Here is an 18,291-nt window from a genome sequence, read left to right as displayed (position 1 = left end):
TGGGATAACTCACATGACTGGAGTACTGTCATGGATGGTTATAAACTGTTCAGGAAGGACAGGCAGGGCAGAAAAGGTGGGGGAGTTGCATTGTATGTAAGGGAGCAGTATGACTGCTCAGAGCTCCAGTATGAAACTGCAGAAAAACCTGAGAGTCTCTGGATTAAGTTTAGAAGTGTGAGCAACAAGGGTGATGTCGTGGTGGGAGTCTGCTATAGACCACCGGACCAGGGGGATGAGGTGGACGAGGCTTTCTTCCGGCAACTAGCAGAAGTTACTAGATCACAGGCCCTGGTTCTCATGGCAGACTTCAATCACGCTGATATCTGATGGGAGAGCAATATAGCAGTGCACAGACAATCCAGGAAGTTTTTGGAAAGTGTAGGGGACAATTTCCTGGTGCAAGTGCTGGAGGAACCAACTAGGGGCAGAGCTCTTCTTGACCTTCTGCTCACAAACCAGGAAGAATTAGTAGGGGAAACAAAAGTGGATGGGAACCTGGGAGGCAGTGACCATGAGATGGTTGAGTTCAGGGGGAGGGATAGCTTAGTGGTTTGAGCATTGGCCTGCTAAACCCAGGGTTGTAAGTTCAATCCTTGAGGGGGCCATTTAGGGATCTGGAGCAAAAAAAATTGGGGATTGGTCCTGCTTTGAGAAGGGGGTTAGACTAGATGATCTCCTGAGGTCCCTTCCAACTCTGATATTCTCAAGGAATCAATTCTGAAGCACTTAGAGGAGAGGAAAGTGATCAGGAACAGTCAGCATGGATTCACCAAGGGCAAGTCATGCCTCACTAATCTAATTGCCTTCTATGATGAGATAACTGCTTCTGTGAATGAGGGGAAAGCAGTGGATGTGTTGTTTCTTGACTTTAGCAAGCTTTTGACATGGTCTCCCACAGTATTCTTGCCAGTAAGTTAAAGAAGTATGGGCTGGATGAATGGACGATAAGGTGGATAGAAAGCTGCCTAGACTGTCGGGCTCAACAGGTGGTGATCAATGGCTCCATGTCTAGTTGGCAGACGGTATCAAGTGGAGTGCACCAAGGGTTGGTTCTCAAACCGGTTTCGTTCAATATCTTAATAAATGATCTGGAGGATGGTGTGGATTGCACCCTCAGCAAGGTTGCAGATGACACTAAACTGGGAGGAGAGGTAGATAGGATACAGAGGGACCTAGACAAATGAGAGGATTGGGCCAAAAGAAATCTGATGAGGGTCAACAAGGACAAATGCAGAATCCTGCACTTAGGACGGAAGAATCCCATGCACCGCTACAGACTAGGGCCCGAATGGCTAGGCAGCAGTTCTGCAGAAAAGGACCTAGGGGTTACAGTGGACGAGAAGCTGGATATGAGTCAACAGTGTGCCCTTGTTGCCAAGAAGGCCAATGGCATTTTGGGCTGTATAAGTAGGGGCATTGCCAGCAGATCGAGGGATGTGATCGTTCCCCTCTAGTCGACATTGGTGAGGCCTCATCTGGAGTACTGTGTCCAGTTTTGGGCCCCACACTACAAGAAGGATGTGGAAAAATTGGAAAACATCAGCGGAGGGCAACAAAAATGATTAGGGGACTGGAACACATGACTTATGAGGAGAGGCTGAGGGAACTGGGATTGTTTAGTCTGCAGAAGAGAAGAATGAGGGGGGATTTGATAGCTGCTTTCAACTACCTGAAAGGGGGTTCCAAAGAGGATGGGATCTAGACTGTTCTCAGTGGGAGCAGATGACAGAACGGGGAGTAATGGTCTCAAGTTGCAGTGGGGGAGGTTTAGGTTGGATATTAGGAAAATCTTTTTCACTAGGAGGGTGGTGAAATACTGGAATGCATTACCTAGGGAGGTGGTGGAATCTCCTTCCTTAGACGTTTTTAAGGTCAGGCTTGACAAAGCCCTGGCTGGGATGATTTAGTGGGGATTGGTCCTGCTCTGAGCAGGGGGTTGGACTAGATGACCTCCTGAGGTCCCTTCCAACCCTGATATTCTATGATTTAAGGATTGTTTTACAACATGTTTGGATTGTTTAGAAAATGATTTAGTAATATTTTAGTAAAATGATTGGTTAAAGTGCAGCTAAGCAAGACTCAAGTTTCACTATATAAAGTGGGGTCCAAAAGGAAGTTCTTTGGAACCAACTCCAGGACACAGCCCCAAGCTCAGAGCTGCCAGACCTCAACACTCTGCTAATGACACCAGGCAGAAGCTGGAGTTTCCCCAGATGACCTGATCCTGACTGGCCATCAAGAAAAGTTCATCTGTCTTATTGGGAGTGGTGAGCACTGTATGCTTAGTGTGTACAGTCTGTTTTGATAATTGTTAATAAATAGAGGTTAAGTAGGATATTACTGTGTAAAGCTCTTTCACTGGTAAAAGACCCCACAAACCCACAAAAGATTAAGCCCTGAGTCCACAGAGAATGGGTGTTTGCTCTGAGTCCACAGGGAATGGTGTTTACCCGGAGCCCTTGGAGCCCACGGAGGAGTAGAGCCCGGAGCCTATGGAGGGGTAAAGTTAGGTGCCTTTCGCCTGGAGCCCTAGGAACTGGGAAAGGGTACGGGTGCCTAAATCAACCGGGTTATGCCATGAGCCCTAGGAACTAGGTATAGGTGGGATGTCCTAGGGTGTGCAGGCAACAAATTTAGGGTAAAGTGGGTGCCTTATAGTGTGTGTAACAGAGAATTTTGTGCAGGTAACAACCCTGGTGAAAGAACCTGGCCAGGTCTGGACTGACCCCAGTTCTCAGTTTGGTAATGGACTCTGACTTTGCAGCTTTTACCTGACCTGGCCTGGTCCCAGACTGATCTCTGCCCTTCGGCCCTGATAGTGAGCAGCTTGCTCCATGTCCCCGGGCTGGCCCTGACACGCAGCCTGGTGTCGTTTTTTGTTTTGTTTTGGGTTTGGGGAGATTGCCCCATCAGCTGCATGGAGAAAACCCCGGAAAAATCATGCAACTGATTGGGCAACTGAGCTGTATTATCTGGTCCATGGGCTCTTTCTGTGGAAGGGAAATCCCCCTTTTAATGGGGGTCCTGGGGAGGTGAGGTGGAGCCAGGAATGGCCCTGGTAACACAGCTACATTGGATCTGTGCTGGCGGAGGGCGGGGGGGGGGCGGAGTGTGGGTGCTGCAGTCTTCAGATCCCATGTGGGGGGGATAAGGGATAGCTGAGAAACCCACCGTGCTTGGGGAAAAGACCTGCCCTGTGGTTTGTTCTGTAAACCCCATGGAATGATTTGGGGGAAGCATTAAAGGGAGCTGCAGGAGCTCAGCGCCCCTCAGGATCAGGCCCACAGGGTAGATTTTTTTTCTGCTGGTATTTCAGTGATCAGAGAGTCAAATATTCTGTGTGTTTTCCAAACTCAGCCTTATTGCTGCAGAATATCTTCTATAATGAGCGGGACTTCAGGAGCATCTAGTTTCGCTGGATGAGGGCTCCAGCCGGGTGTTTCTGACATGAAGCTCAGCAGTGAAAGGATTAACAACATCAGCCTTTAAAGGGCACCACCACCCCTGGGCAGGTCATGTTTCCTTGGCAGCTACTGGTGCAGCCAGTATCAATGCAGATCCCGCAGGGAAACAGGGTTACATTCAGAAGCCTCTACCCAACCAGAAGGGCTGAAAACTTGCCATTATTACTAACAAAATGTTAGACTCTGAGGACCACAGAGAGCCACTGAAAGGACAAATCCAGAGATCCCACCCGATCTCCATTGTCCTTGCCCAGGTCTCACCTTGGCAGAAGCCCCTGCAGCCCCTTCCCCTGTCACTGTCGCCTCTGAATTATCCATCTACAGATTCTAGGGGAATCGCGTTTCTCAGGGATCGCTGGGCAGAGGGCAGAAGATCTGGCTTTTTGGTGCCCGGACCTCTACATTTTACCTCCCCTTGCAGCTGGGCCTCTCAACCTCAGTGGCTTATTGATCACACAGCCACTTCTTGACCTCAGAACTGCTCTGCTCAGTGGCTACGGTGGGACTGCGTCCTAGAGCCTGTGTTTGCTGCCGTGACTGCTGGTTTTCATTTTCACCAAGGGGATAGAGACATTGTAAGGACCCTGCTGGCTCATTCGAGAGGGTGTATCGGGGAAGGGGGGGACACTGTGCTAGCCCCTCGTTTAACACCGAGCCTGCAGAGGACTCCACAATCCCTCCAGCACAGCAATCAGTGAAGGAGGTCAGAGTGGACCTGGCTCAGAAGGGAGCTGGAGGCCGCAGCCTGGGAGCTGGCTGCAGAGGGACGGCTGGAGAGTGGGCAGCCTGAGAGCTGGGGCTGGAGGCCCTGGGAGCCGGACAGACACATCCTGGTGCTGGCTGTAGCTACAGTGGGAGGACACAGGGCTGTGGCCTGCAGGCAAGCGGACAATGTGGAGAGCTTACCCAGGCCTTTGTTAGGTGTCATATCGCTGGACTAGACTGCTGCGAAGGACTGGGCAAGGATCAGTTGGATTCTCTTGGTTTAACTGGGGCAGTAACCATGCCCAGAGTGCCTGCCGTTGTTTATTTCGGCCAGCCCTAGGGAAGGAACCCTCTGTCACTCAGGGTGTGTGACTGTTGTGTGCGGAGCCCAGGAGGGCTGGAGTCTGAGGGACAAAGAATTGGGACATCTGGGATGATCCTGAGCCCACGAGAATAGATAGCTGGCAGTGGGTACAAAGCACCCTGGCAGATTTCCTGAGACAGCCACCTCAAAAGAGGGACAATCTTAGGAAAGCCCAGGCAGGTGCCAGCCCTGCTGGAGCCTGTAGAGCCCGTTGCTTGGACTCCTCTGAGCGCATGGTGCACCCCATGAGCTACCAGGCCACTCGGGACTGGTGTCCTACAGCCACTCCCTGCAGTGGGGCTGGTTACAGCATGTCACAGGCACACTGGTGGTAGCGTTGTGGACGTCCATCACCAAGAGAGCCAATGTGCTCCTTGGTTCTAGCAAGATATCTCCTGCACCTCCGGTAGCACTGAGCCTGGGGGTGGTTATGACATCAGCTGTTGGGGTAAATGGTCTCACTGCTGACTGGGCAGGCTGCCGGCCACTTTCTGTTTGGCTCTAACACTCTGTGCCACTTGCAGCCAGGGTATCTGGTTGACCTTTGTGCCATGGTATTTCTTCTCTCCTTTCCTGGCATGTCTCTGCATCAGGGTTAACTCAAGACGTTTGTTAGATGCTGGCACCTCTGCCCATGGCTTGCTGAGCTGGTGACTCTGATAAAGTGCTGTGACGGGTGTTGCAGAGTTCCAACAAAGCTCAATACAAGACCCCTTGAATCTGCTGGGACTTTTTAAATAGCTGCTTCTAGGGACTTTTCCATTAATCCAGTTGCTGTGAGGGGCTCATCTACCAAAGAGAATTGTCAAAATGAGCCACTCCTGCATTATGGACTAGTAACTCATCTAGAAACTATAGTACAGAACAGAATTATCAGACACATCCATAAACATGATTTGTTGGGGAAGAATCAACACGGCCTTTGTAAAGGGAAGTCATGCCTCACCAATCTCGGAGAATTCTTTTGAGGGTGTGAACAAGCAGGTGGATAAGGGTGATCCAGTCAATACAGTGTACTTGGATTTTCAGAAAGCCTTGGACAAGGTCCCTCACCAAAGGCTCTTAAGAAAACTAACTAGTCATGAGATAATAGGGAGGTCCTCTGATGGATCAATAACTGGTTAAAAGATAGGAAACAAAGGGTAGGAATAAATGGTCAGTTTTCACAATGGAGAGAGTTAAACAGCAGGGTCCCCCAGGATCTGTGCTGGGACCTGTACTGTTCAATGTGTTCATTAATGGGGGTTGAACAGGGAAATGGCAAAATTTGTGGATGATACAAAATGATTCAAGATAGTTAAATCCAACACAGGCTATGAAGAATGACAAAGGGATCTCACAAAACTAGGTGACTGGGCAACAAAATAGCAAATGAAATTCAACATTGATGAGTGCAAAGTAATGTACATTGGAAAAAATAATCCCAACTACACATATATAATTATGGGTTCTAAATTAGCTGTTACCGCTCAAGAAAGAGATCCTGGAGTCACCATGGATACTTCTCTGAAAATTTCAGCTCAGTGCACAGCAGGGGTCAAAATGGCTAACAATGTTAGGAACTATTAGTAAAAAGTGTAGAGAATAAGACAGAAAATATCCCAATGCCACTCTATAAATCCAGACCTTGAATATCGTGTCCCATTCTGGTCACCCCAAAAAGGATAGAGTGGAACTGGAAAAGGTCCAGAGAAGGGGAACAAAGATAATCAAGGCTATGGAATGGCTTCCATATGAGGAGGGACTAAAAAGATTACGGCTGTTATCTTAGAAAAGAGGCAACTAAGGGAGGGTATGATAGAGGTCTGTAAAGTCGTGAATGGTGTGGAAAAAGTGAACAGAGACGTATTATTTACCTTTTCCCATAATACAAAAAACAGGGATCAGCCGATGAAATTAATAGCCAGCAGGATTCATATAAACAAGAGGAAGTACTTTTTCACACAATCCACAGTTAACCTGCGGAACTCATTGTCATGGGATGCTGTGAAGGACAAAATTATAACTTGGTTCAAAAAAAGGATTAGATAAATTCATCCAGGAGAGGTCCATCAATGGCTATTAGACAAGATGGTCAAGAATGCAATTCCATGCTCAGGGTGACCCTAAACTTCTAACTGTACTGTACAGTCCCGTTGAAGCCCAGGCACTGGCCACTGTCGGAAGACAGGATTCTGGGCTCGATGGCCCATTGGTCTGACCCAGTCTGGCTGTTCTTAATCTTATATTCTTAATCCCACACTTGAGCAAACTGCTCCTCAGGCTGTGTTGTTGTGTCATGATTAAGCACATTGCAGGGGGTGGGAGCTGAGGGTGCTCAGCCCCTCGCAGACCTGGCAGTGGCAGGATCAGGCCCTTTGTGAAATTCTTTTTGGAGGAAAGAGAACACCAGGAAAGGTTGGTCCTCGCTGATGACCATTTACAGCCATTCTCTTCCTTGGGGACAGAGGCCATGCACTAGCCAGAGACAAACACCCTCACGCTTCACCTGCGCCCTGCCTAAACTGAAACTCCCCCACATCTTGCTTTGCCACTCCACTCCCTCCTTTGGTTTCCAGGGCTGCAGGTGTTGTTGCCGCGCTGTCACCGGGCAGAAACTGAACCAGCCACCTCTTTCCTCCCACACCATACGGTTTAGGTGCTGGCTCCTCCTCCTGAGCTCACTCCCTCTCTAACAGCAGCTCTTCTCCTCCAGAGAGACTCAGCATCCAGTCTCGAGGGTGCCACCAGCTGTCCATGATCTGCTAATATGCACATTTGGGATGGGATTTACTAGTCTCTTGAACCTCCCACAATCCTGTCCTTGACTTGGTCCCTGTACCCCTGTCACAGGGGAGCCCCAGGGACAAAGGCATTTCTCCTCGAGGCTCAGGGAGGCCACTCTCTCCCTGTATCTTTCCTGTAAGACCTCACCTAGACATAGCTTTTGTACTGGTATAACTATTTCGAGTAGGGTGTGATTTTTTTTTAACCACCTTCATTATATCAATATAACTGCTAGTCTGGACATGGGCTCACCAGTATAACGACACCTTATAGCTTATTCCCCTTTCTGACAAGTATCAGCTAAACCAGGATAAGCTCCTTTATACCAGCAGAACTGCGTGCACAGTAGGAGGGTTGTCCCACTTTCGCTATATCGGTGTAGTTAAATGGATTCTAACGTGTGTGTAGACAACACGTAATCCTCTGTCCTATCAGCTCGCCATCTGCTTTTCAAATCTCAGCCAAATCCCCTGACTTTCTCTACCAATCTCTTAGATCGTGAGCTACTCTCCCAAGGGAACCTCCATCTTGGACTGGATATAGAACATAAGAATGGCCATACTTCATCAGACCAATGGTCCATCTAGTCCTGTATCCTGTCTTCCAACCGTGGCCAGGTGCTTCAGAAGGAATGAACAGAACAGGGCAATTGTGAGTGATCCATCCCTGTGGTTCAGTCCCAGCTTCTGACGGTCAGAGGTTCAGGGACAATCGATGAGTGAGGTGCATCCTGGCCATCTTGACTAACAGGCATTGATGGAGCTGTCCTCCATGAACTTACCTAGTGGTTTTTTTTTAACCCGGTTATACTTTTGGCCTTCACAACATCCCCAGGCAATGAGTTCCACAGCTTGACTGTGCATTGTGTGAAGAAGTACTTCCTTTTGTTTGTTTTCAACCTGCTGCCTATTCATTTCATTGAGTAACCCCGAGTTTTTGTATTGTGGAAGCAGATAAATAACACTTCTCTATTCCCTTTTTCCACACCATTCATGATTTGATAGACTTCTATCATACCCTGCTTTAGTTGTCTCTTTTCTAAGATGAACAGCCCTAATCTTTTTAATATCTCCTCAGATGGAAGCTGTTCCATACCCTTGATTATCTTTGTTGCTGTTCTCTGAAACTTTTCCAGTTCCACTCTGTCCTTTTTCAGATGGAGTGACCAGAACCGGGCACAATGTTCAAGATGTGGGTGCACCATGGATTTATATAGAGGCATTATGATATTTTCTGTCTTATTTTCTATCCCTTTCCTAATGGTACTTAACATTCTGTTTGCTTTTTTGACTGTTATTTTCAGAGAACTATCCACAATGATGCCAAGATCACTTTCTTGAGTGGTAACAGCAAATTTAGGCCCCATTATTTTGTATGTATAGTTGGAATTATTTTTCCCAGTGTGCATTATCTAGCACTTATCAACACTGAATTTCATTTGTCATGTGGTTGCCCAGTCACCCAGTTTAGTGAGACCCCTTTGTAACTCTTTGCAGTCAGCTTTGGACTGAACTATCTTGAGTATGCAACAGGAAAAATCCTGCCCAGGTTCTCCCTAGGTGGACTGCATGTGTAGCTTGCTAGGTTCTCAGATTCCTTTTCCTACACTCAGTTTCTCTCCCTTTCTGTTATTTTTTATCTTATCTGTTTTATTTAATTCTATAGAAAACATTTTGGGGATCTAGTGTACATGAAAACTGCTATTCCTTGTATATTGTTTGAATGTAAGACACATGGCCCATTATGCTAGCTGCTGCACAGAGAAGTAACACAGAAAACACTCGTTGCCCCAGAGAGTTCACCATCTAGGTGTCAGGATGCAACAAGTGGATATAACAGACTGGGGCTGGGAGATAAGAGAAACAAAACTATACAGAAACAGAGAAAAATTGCATCATGTAACTGCAATCTTTTTATCTGCCTAGACGCCCCCCCCCCCTCATCTGAGCACCTCCTCCCAGATATTTATGGGTTAATCTTCACCTGCTCCCTGTGAGGTAGGGGAGCATCACTGTCCCCAGTTTCGTGCTGGGGACCTGAAGCACAGAGAGGCTAGGGGATGTGGCCAAGGGTACACAGGAAGGCTGTAGCAGAGCCCAGAGTAGAGGCCATCTCTCCTGGCCTGAGGGCTGCTTTCCACCTGCTCCATCCCAGGTTTCGGTGTTGGGGAACTCAGCCAAGCAGAAGGAGGAGGAGGGAGAAGGCAGCATTTGTGCCGTGCCAAGCCAAGGTGGAGCGGGGGCGGGGGGGGGGTCCGTTTATTAGACCGTGTGCAGGGTGCCTCCAACAAGCAAACCCTGTAGCTGACCTCTCCCCCCGCCACCCCCGCCGGAGAACAAGCCTCCGTGGGTCGGGAGCCAGCAGAGGGCAGCAGCAGGCTCGCCGAGCCTGCCACTCGGAGGCAGAGGAAATGAAGGCGAGTTCCTCTGAGTCAGGAGCCATTAGCCCAAGAAGCTGGAGCGCCCAGCGCCAAGCGCCGTGAGTGCGGGCGCGGGGAGCCGGGGCGCGGAGCCCAGCCTGCGGCCGGGCGCTGGGGGGACCCGAGCGCCGCCGCCGGGTGGGCGCCCTGCTCAGGTGGGCCGTGGGCAGCGGGCGCGGCGGGGCCGCTTGGCCCCAGCAGCCGGGGCACGGGGCGAGCGGCGGGGCTGGGAGTTCGCGGACAAGGGCGAAGCGCCGGGCCGGGCCGCCCCGTCCGGGCCGCCCCCGGGAGCCGAGCCGAGCCTGCCGCGAGCCCTGCCCGGGGGGCGACGCAGGCTCTCGCCGCTGGCCCCCGCTCTGGCAGCGGGACCCACCGGCTGCGGCGCTGGCCGGAGGGGCGGCGGGAGCGCGGGTCCCGGCAGGGGGCCGGGGTCCCCCCCCCCCGCTCGCCCCGGGGGGCAGGGCCCTTCCCCGGCGGCACCAGAACTGGAGCCGCCGGCCGGGCTGGCCCCGGGGGCTCCGCGCGCCTCTCCCTGCTGCAGCGGCGGCTCGGCCGGGCTGGAGCCGAGCCAGGCGGGGGGGCGGCTCCGGCACCGCGGAGCCCGCCCGGGGCTCCCATTGTCCTCGGCGGGGGCCGGGGCGCCCCGGGCTGGGCGCGCTCCGCCGCCGGGCGCGGGGCTGGGGCAGCAGGGTGCGGTGCGGGCGGCCCCTGGGGAGGGCCTGCCCGGGGTGGGGGGGCGCCCAGGAGTCTCGTCCCGTGTCCCCGTCCCCCCCCCCGGCCAGGCCAGGCCAGGCCAGGCCAGTCCCGTCCCGTCCCGTCCCCGTCCAGCCCCGTCCCTGTCCGGCCCTGCAGCCCCAGCCGCGCCGCCGGCTCCGACCCGCGCCCCGCCGAGCGGGGGAGGGGGAAGCGAACAAAAGGCGGCCGCCTGCCAGCCCCGCCGCTGCCGCAGGAGCAGCCCGGGGGGGCCGGGCGCGGGGGGCCGGCCCCAGCCGGGCGGGCTGCGCTCGCAGGAGGCCGCTGAGCGGCTCAGCGCTGGGGCGGGGGGAGCGGAGCGGAGCAGATTAGCTCCCCAGCCGGCCGTGGTATGCAGAAAATGTTGAGCTTGGAGAGTGTGTGCAGGGCATAGCCCTGCGTGTGTGCGCGTGTGTGTGCAGGGCATAGCCCTGCGTGTGTGCGCGTGTGTGTGCAGGGCATAGCCCTGCGTGTGTGCGCGTGTGTGTGCAGGGCATAGCCCTGCGTGTGTGCAGGGCATAGCCCTGTGTGTGTGTGCGCGCGTGTGTGCAGGGCATAGCCCTGTGTGTGTGTGCGCGCGTGTGTGCAGGGCATAGCCCTGTGTGTGTGTGCGCGTGTGTGTGCAGGGCATAGCCCTGTGTGTGTGTGCGCGTGTGTGTGCGTGTGTGTGCGCGTGTGTGTGCACGGCATAGCCCTGCGTGTGTGCGCGTATGTGTGCAGGGCAAAGCCCTGTGTGCGTGCGTGTGTGCGCGCGTGTGCAGGGCAAAGCCCTGTGTGCGCGCGTGTGCAGGGCAAAGCCCTGTGTGTGCGCGTTATGATTCTGTGCGCTTGGTAGTGCTCTGTGGGTGCATGTGTATACACACTATGGGTGCATGTGTGCGCTGTAGCGTATATTTTATAAGCTATAGAGTAGTATCTACAAATGAAATCATAATATCACGAAACCAGACAAATTCCAGACGAAGTTACTTTGAAACGAGACATTGGAGCGTTCCGCCTGGCCAAGGTCTCAAGGGGCCGTTTCAAGCCTTGTGCAAAAGCTCGATTTCACGGTTTTTCCCCCTTTCTAAACCAAATTTCGCTGGCATGGGCAGGTTCCCGTGGAACAGTTCGATTTTGACAAAGGGGCGTTTTCTGACCGAAAACCATGGTTCTGTTGGGCAATTTTGGACCAGGTCTGATATCCAGCTGTTTCGGTACTTTCCTGGTCCCCATCTCCATGGTCTCTGTGCACCTTGCAGTCCTCACAACTCCCCAGTGTGGCAGGGGTGCAGTATTATCCCCATTCGCACATGTGGAAACTGAGGCACAGAGCGCTTAGCAGGACGGGCAAGTCTTTCTTCTGTAATGCATGTCTGACCAAGCAGGTGTTGGCTCTGGTTCTCCACCCACGGAGGATCCCAGGCTTGGAGTGGGCTAATGGGTCTAACTGGGGGTTATCAACTCTTCCACTACAAGATGGATTGTCGAAGGAGGGTGCTTAGACAGCCCGCCTTTACCTCTGGCTTTTTCTCCTCTCTCAGGTGCTTTCAAGCTGGGATGAGCGTCTCCCCCGCCACCTGGCACTCTGGAGCAGTTCTTTAATCCTCCCAAACCACCCATATCCGTCCGGATTTGTGTCCCGGAGCAGGATTGGCTCCAGGCCTTTTTCCCCTTGGCACCATGGATTCCTCAGCTGCTCTGGCTTCTGCTCCTCCTTCTTCGGCTCCCTCTGGGTCCCGGAGCCCAATGTTTTCCTCAGGAGCCGACCGAGAGGAGTGGGGACCTAGGTTCAACTGTGCCCCTTCCACTTCTGCTGCAGCCTCCCAGGGGTTGGCAACATCTGGCCGGAAGAGGAAAGCCAATTTCTCCAACGACGAGACAGAGACTCTGGTCTGGAACGTGGTTCGGCACTTCAGCGCCCTCTACGGCTCCGAATCCCTCCGAGCTCACCCTGTGCGGCGGAAGCAGCTGTGGACCCAGATCCAGAGCCGGGTCAACTTCCTGGGCTACACGGAGCGCTCCATTGATGATCTCAAGCACAAGTGGCGAGACCTTCGGCTGGACGTCAAGAAGAAGATCACCTCAAAGAAGCATCCCCCTATGAACAGGGCAGGAGGGCCTCTCCACAAACCCCGCCTCACTCCCCTGGAGAAGATGGTGGCCTCTACCTTCTTACAGGCCAGCCATGATTCAGAGCCCGAGATCATCTTTGACCCCGGTGAGCTAACCTTTGGGTTTCTCTGATAGCAGGTCTGATGCACATGAGCTCACAATGGTGGTAGGGTCAGGGAGGTCTATGGGTAAAGGAGATGGAGCCAGAAGACCATTCCTCCAGGGAAAGGGGCTTTCATGAATATCTGTTTCCATCCTGTTGTCATCATCTGAACACATCAGCCTCACCTAACAGTAATGTAACAGATCCCTGGCCCTCTGGGACTTGGTTCCTGGTGAACATTTACTTATTGTGCTAGCTCAGAGAGGATAGTGAAAAAAGACTTGTCAGTTTTGCCTTTTTTCTAGTCAGTCTCCCTTTTGGGTTTTCCTGCAGTAGGAGAATACTGTCATGTCTGGGTGGCAAAGGCTGCTGGGAAATGTTTATACTCAAATAGCCAAACTAAAGGAAATAGTTTTCCCTGGAATTTTTTTAAAAAATGGTGAAAATATTCCTGTTGCTCTTCGGTTTTGTAAAACTTTTTTGTTTTTAAAAACCTCTAAATACTGCGTCTAGCCTGATCGCATCCCTTTTACAGGTGACTTGCAAGGGGGAAAATCATGGGTTCGTGCCCTCTTTTGACTGCATGGGCATGTGTTCTTCGGAGTCAACAGTGCCACTGTGAAATGGCACTGGAGCTGTGCAGTGGTTGCACTTGCTGACACGTTGTGCTCACTTGAGCTTTAGCCTCTATCCTTGGATAAGCCAGCCAACCGGAGTTCAGGGCTTTTGGATGTGGGCAGGATTTGGGCAGCACTCGAGTTAACTCTGCAGTGACAACAAGTCCTCAGGTGTATCAAGTAGGGTTGAAAAGTTTCTCCCCCCACACCCAAAAACCAAAAGTGGGGGATGGGGAGGCACAAGGGAGTCTGCTTGTTTTTACATTAGAAATGTAGGTTTCCTCTGGTCTCTCTTTCCTGTGAGCCTCTCTGCTCTACTGTAGAACTTGAAGGAACATGCATGATTTGTCTGATGTCAAGAGTCACCTGATGAAGGCTCTGATTCAGCAAAGCACTTATGCACCTGTCTAACTTTTTAAACATACTCAAGGCCATCCCTCTTAATCAAAGCACTTTAGCACATGCTTTGATTTCAGTTATACTTACCCACACTGCTTAAAGTTAAGCATGTGCTTAAGTGCTTTGCTGATTTGGTGCTAAAGTTAGGCATGTGCTTAAGTACCTTGAAGGAGTGGGACCTAATTGAGAGAGTGATTTTTTTTCCAGAGTGATTAAAACTCTTTGTTTTATTTGCTTTTTGTTACCCACTATTTAACTCAAGTGCATGAGACACACTTGGGAGAGAAACCTCAGGGTTAAAGACTCTCTCCTCCTTCAGTGAAACATGGAGAGAGCTCCTAGTCCAGATGTCTGGAACTACCACTAAAGCAGGAAAGACCAGACTGGACATTCTCAATATGTTGAAGGTCAAACAAACAAAACCTTGGGTTTTTTGTTTGTTTAAAGAACCATTTCAGGCAGCCTTTTATACTTTATAGAGGACCAAAAATAAATAAAAGGGGCCAACTCCAATTTTCGTTCCCTTTGCTGCTCACCTTTAAGATCAGATCAGATCACTAGCTTTTGGTGAAGGAGGGACATACAAGCACAAATTGTTAATTTAAATGTATACTGTAAAAAATCCAGGCTGTTTTGGGGCTAAACACGGCTTATATAAAAACACAATGGAAATATCCTGTTGGACTTCATAGAAAATCCTGATCTTTCTGTAGGGTGTTTTTGGACCGTCCTGGAGCGCTGATCAGAGACTGATCTCCCTGCTATAGAATTTTATAGGGCCGTTCTGAAAACCTATAGAAAGCATCTAGTTCACTTAAGTTCTGTAGTTTGTTGGAGTAATTTTTACATGCCTCTGTGGGGTTCATTCCAATTCCAATGGCTGGGTTAAGCTAGACAAATTCAGATTGGAAATGAGACACACATTTTTAATGGTGAGAGTAATTAACTGTTGGAAGAATTGACCAAGCGTGGTGGTGGATTCTCCTTCACTAACAATTTTCAGTCAAGGTTGGATGTTTTTCTAAAGTATCTGCTCTAAGAATCATTTTGGGGCAGTTTCCTGGCCTGGGCTATGCAGGCAGTCAGACCAGATGATCACAATGGTCCCTCTTGGCCTTGGGATCTATGAAAAGTCCTATAGGATGTTTCCCTTGGGGAATCCTAGCCTGTGATAGCATGATAGTCGCTATCCTCTTAAGTCAATCGTCTTTCTCTTGCAGACTTGTTCTTCCCAGGTGCGTCCAAACAATCGATCATGTCCTTCCAGCCTGCAGTCAGCCACCCCAGCATCTACATAGACACCAACGGGCAGCCCTCTTCTTTGCCTGACGTGGAAGGTTCTGCCGTGCCTCGGCTCGCAGTCCAGAGTCCAGACCCTTCTGTGATCTGTGAATACAGCCGAGGCGAGGGGCAGAGCAGTTCAGGTAGGAGTAATGGAGAAGCTGCCAGTAGCCACAGTGAAGGCCAGGCTGACTGTCCAGGGCACAGGCCTCTTTGATAGTTGGGGAAAGCAGTGGCTGGTGCCTGTTAAAGGCTCAGCCAGAGGCTCCTGAGCATGGGGAAAATGATCACACTAATAATGACTTTTTTGTGACGCGCTGTCTCCTGCAGGCGCCGCAGTGGGGATGCTGTTGAAGGCCAAGGAGTGGTTACATTTGTTATTAAAAAGGGTGAAATGATTGTGACTCTGAGAACCTGGGCCAAGCATGTCCATTACGTAGCCACAGTGAAGTTACACCCGGAATGGAGTAGGGCCCCATAGTCAAATCTCAGATCTCCATGCACTCCTGGAGAAACTCTTTGCAAAGATGTGTCTCCACTGTCTGCTTCGAACAGCCCAGTGGTTAGCTTCAGGGCAAACACTTGTGCATTCACAGTGCTCAAACTGTGGGTGACTATTCCAGTGCTCTTGCCCTCTAGTGTCCAGTGTTCTAACACAAGAACAAGGAGACAGTCAATGAAACGAAAAGGCAGCAAATTTCAAACTGATCCTAGACAATAAACATTTTTCCTGCAGCACACAAGTAGCCTGTGGAACTCACTGCCACTGGATATTGTTGAGGTCAAGAATTTAGCAAGATTCCAAGATAGAGTGAGCATTTATATGGATGAGCAAACTAGCCAGCATTATCCAACTTAATCCTCAAAAATAAATTGGAAGGGATGTAACAACCTCATGGTTCAGGGCTCAAGACAGCCTCAAAGTATTGGGGTTTAGGAGGAGACTCCCTCTGTGGGGCCAGATTATCCCATATCTGCTACCGCAGGCTTCTTACACCTGCCAGCAAAGTAGCAGGTTCTGGCCGCTGTCAGGAAAGGATACTGAACGTTCCTGGTGGGTCTGAGCAGCGCCCATGCAGCCCTGCCAGGGGTCTGTGTGTCTGTGGCTGCTTTGAGTGGATTTTTAGTAAGAAGAAGATCCTGGGGTGTTCCCAGGGATGTGGGGAGAGGGGACCAATTGGGAATCTAATGCATGGCGCCACAGACGGTGAAGCAGATAGACTTACCTGCTAGCTTCTCTTCTGTTTCAGCCGAATCGGGGCCGGAGCTGCGAACTCCAGAGATGTCGGCCATGTCCCCGCCTCTGAGAAACGAGTCCCTTGTCTCCTACGCCTCCATGTCGGAGGAAGAAGAGCGGGAAGGCCAGGAGGTGGACGGGTGCCCCGGCGCAGCGATGGGCCTTCAGCCTGTCCCGGAGTCCCAGCTGTCGGCCGAGGAAAGCGCGAAGGCATCCCGGCAGGCCATGCTCATCCGCCGGTGCAATTCCCAGGGCTCCATGAGCTCCCTCCCCGAGGATACGCTCAACCACGTGGACGCTCACGCAGACTGGGCCCACGAAGGGGTCTCCGACCTCCCCTCCTTGGGCAGGGTGCTGGACGCCTCCCAGCCGGAAGAGGAGGAGGGCAGCCGGGGCCCCGAGGTGGGCTCCTTGCCCAGGGTACTGATGGGGCCCACGTGGGAGAAGCAGCAGCAGCAGGAGGAGGAGGAGCAGCATCAGCAGCAGGCGCGCTCCCCGCTGCATGGCGCGCTCACCGAGGAGTCCCTGCCCTCCTCCGCCTCGCCTCAGGAGGACCAGCCCCCTGCCCCGGTGCCGCCCTCGCGGGGCCTGGGCTGCTCTTGGCTGCGGGAGGGCAGGAGGGAGAGCTGGAGGACTAACATCCACCGCCTGCTGGACCTGGAGGAGCAGTGGGACCAGCTGTACCACCAGGAGCTGGCCATGTGGCAGGAGGAGCGGGCCACGCAGCGCGAGGAGCGGGCGCGGGACAGGGAGCTGCAGTTCCGTCTGCTGGGCGTCCTGACGGACATCCGGGACGAGCTGCGCTACCTGCGGCAGGAGCGGGCCGGCGCGCGCCAGAGCCAGGCCCCGCCCGCCGAGGCCGAGGCCGGCGGGCTCTTAGACCAGCCGCCCAAAGCGGAAGTCAGCTTCCCCGGGCCCACCCTGGGCAGCGCCGGCTGGGGAGAGAGCGCCATGGCCAGCAGGAACCCCTATGGCAGCCGGGGGCGGGGCCGGCGCCGGGGCCGGCCGCGTGGCTCCGCCTCCAAACACAGACGCCTCTTCCTGACCAATAGCTAGGAGTGGCTGGGGGCTGTCAATTCCAGCGACGGACATGGTGTGCGGACAGCCCTCCCGGAGCCGGGGGGTGAGCGCACGGGGTGGGCACGCCGCGTGCGCCTGGACATGGCAGGGCAGGGGTGAGTGTGGTGGGAGGCGGGGGATGCCCGCTACAGAGGCTGCGTGTGTGTGCTGGAGGCGTGTGTGTGGCGGGGGGGAGAGAGGGGACCATTTGGGAATATGCCCGGTGTGCAAACACCTCGGTGCGAGTGTGAGAGCTGGGGAACCGACAATGCCAGTGTAAGTTTATGGCAGGTGTGGGTGCACTTTGAGTGTCTGCACCAGCACCTCTCCGGGGGGGGGAAGGCGTGTGTGTGGGGGGGGGTGCGACGTGGGGAGAAGTGTGCGAGCCTGTGGTGTGCATGTCAGTGAGAATGGGGTGTGAGTGTATGGGCTGCAGGCAGGACTGCAGATATGGGGGGGGGGGCGAATGCATGTGCTTGTGAACTTGCAGTGGCAGATGTGAAGGAATGCATGGGTGTGAGCACGTGGCACATATACGGGAGAGCTCTGCAGGGCTGGTGTGCAGTGGGAAGTGTGTAAGGCCATAGTGGTGCGTGTCTGAGTGCAAGTGGGTGAGCATGTACTGCATTGTGCGTGTGGACACAAGTCCAGTGTGTGTGAATGAGGCAGCCGTGTGGCAGGGGGATTTGTTTGGGAATGGAGGGGTGTAAGTGAGGGTGAGCAACCCTGGGAGGCTGTGATTGGTTGCCAGGGGGCGTAGGAGGGGTGGTGTCCATGGCATGAGCGTGAGCATGTGTGCTTGTGAAGGTGGTGTCTGTCTGAGCAGTGGGGGGGTGTTAGTGCCCAGTCCATGTACACAGGATGTGTGCGCACACAGCTGGATGTCTGTGGCCATGGGGGAGAGCCAGCTGTGCTCAGGATGGCAAGGTGTGAATGCAGGGGGGCATGCTGTGTGTGTGTGTGTGAGAGAGAGGGGTGTAAGTGACTGGCTGTGATTGCACCCGAGAGGTGTGTGCACAGGAGTGTATGACTGCCCGGCAGGGCACGC

The 18,291-nt window shown here is 52.7% G+C and overlaps 1 protein-coding gene across 2 annotated transcripts; it reads left to right on the top strand.

Moving 5' to 3' along the window:
• The first annotated feature begins 9,656 nt into the window (after positions 1–9,656).
• On the top strand, positions 9,657–17,575 carry LOC140905771 (uncharacterized). 2 transcript variants are annotated; one of them, XM_073329224.2, is made up of 4 exons: positions 9,657–9,780; positions 11,977–12,653; positions 14,887–15,090; positions 16,198–17,575. In XM_073329224.2, the coding sequence occupies exons 2-4, from the start codon at positions 12,116–12,118 to the stop codon at positions 17,238–17,240; spliced, it is 1,785 nt and encodes a 594-aa protein (XP_073185325.1). In that variant the 5' UTR covers positions 9,657–9,780; positions 11,977–12,115; the 3' UTR covers positions 17,241–17,575. The 2 variants fall into 2 exon arrangements, with proteins under 2 accessions (XP_073185325.1, XP_073185326.1); XM_073329225.2 differs by lacking the exon at positions 9,657–9,780 and adding an exon at positions 9,848–9,876.
• Positions 17,576–18,291: the final 716 nt, after the last annotated feature.

The sequence above is a fragment of the Lepidochelys kempii genome, chromosome 2 (genome assembly GCF_965140285.1).
Source record: "Lepidochelys kempii isolate rLepKem1 chromosome 2, rLepKem1.hap1, whole genome shotgun sequence".
Lineage (NCBI taxonomy): Eukaryota > Metazoa > Chordata > Testudines > Cheloniidae > Lepidochelys > Lepidochelys kempii.
Note: the sequence above shows the minus strand (reverse complement) of the source record. Positions and strands in the feature narration are given on the sequence as shown.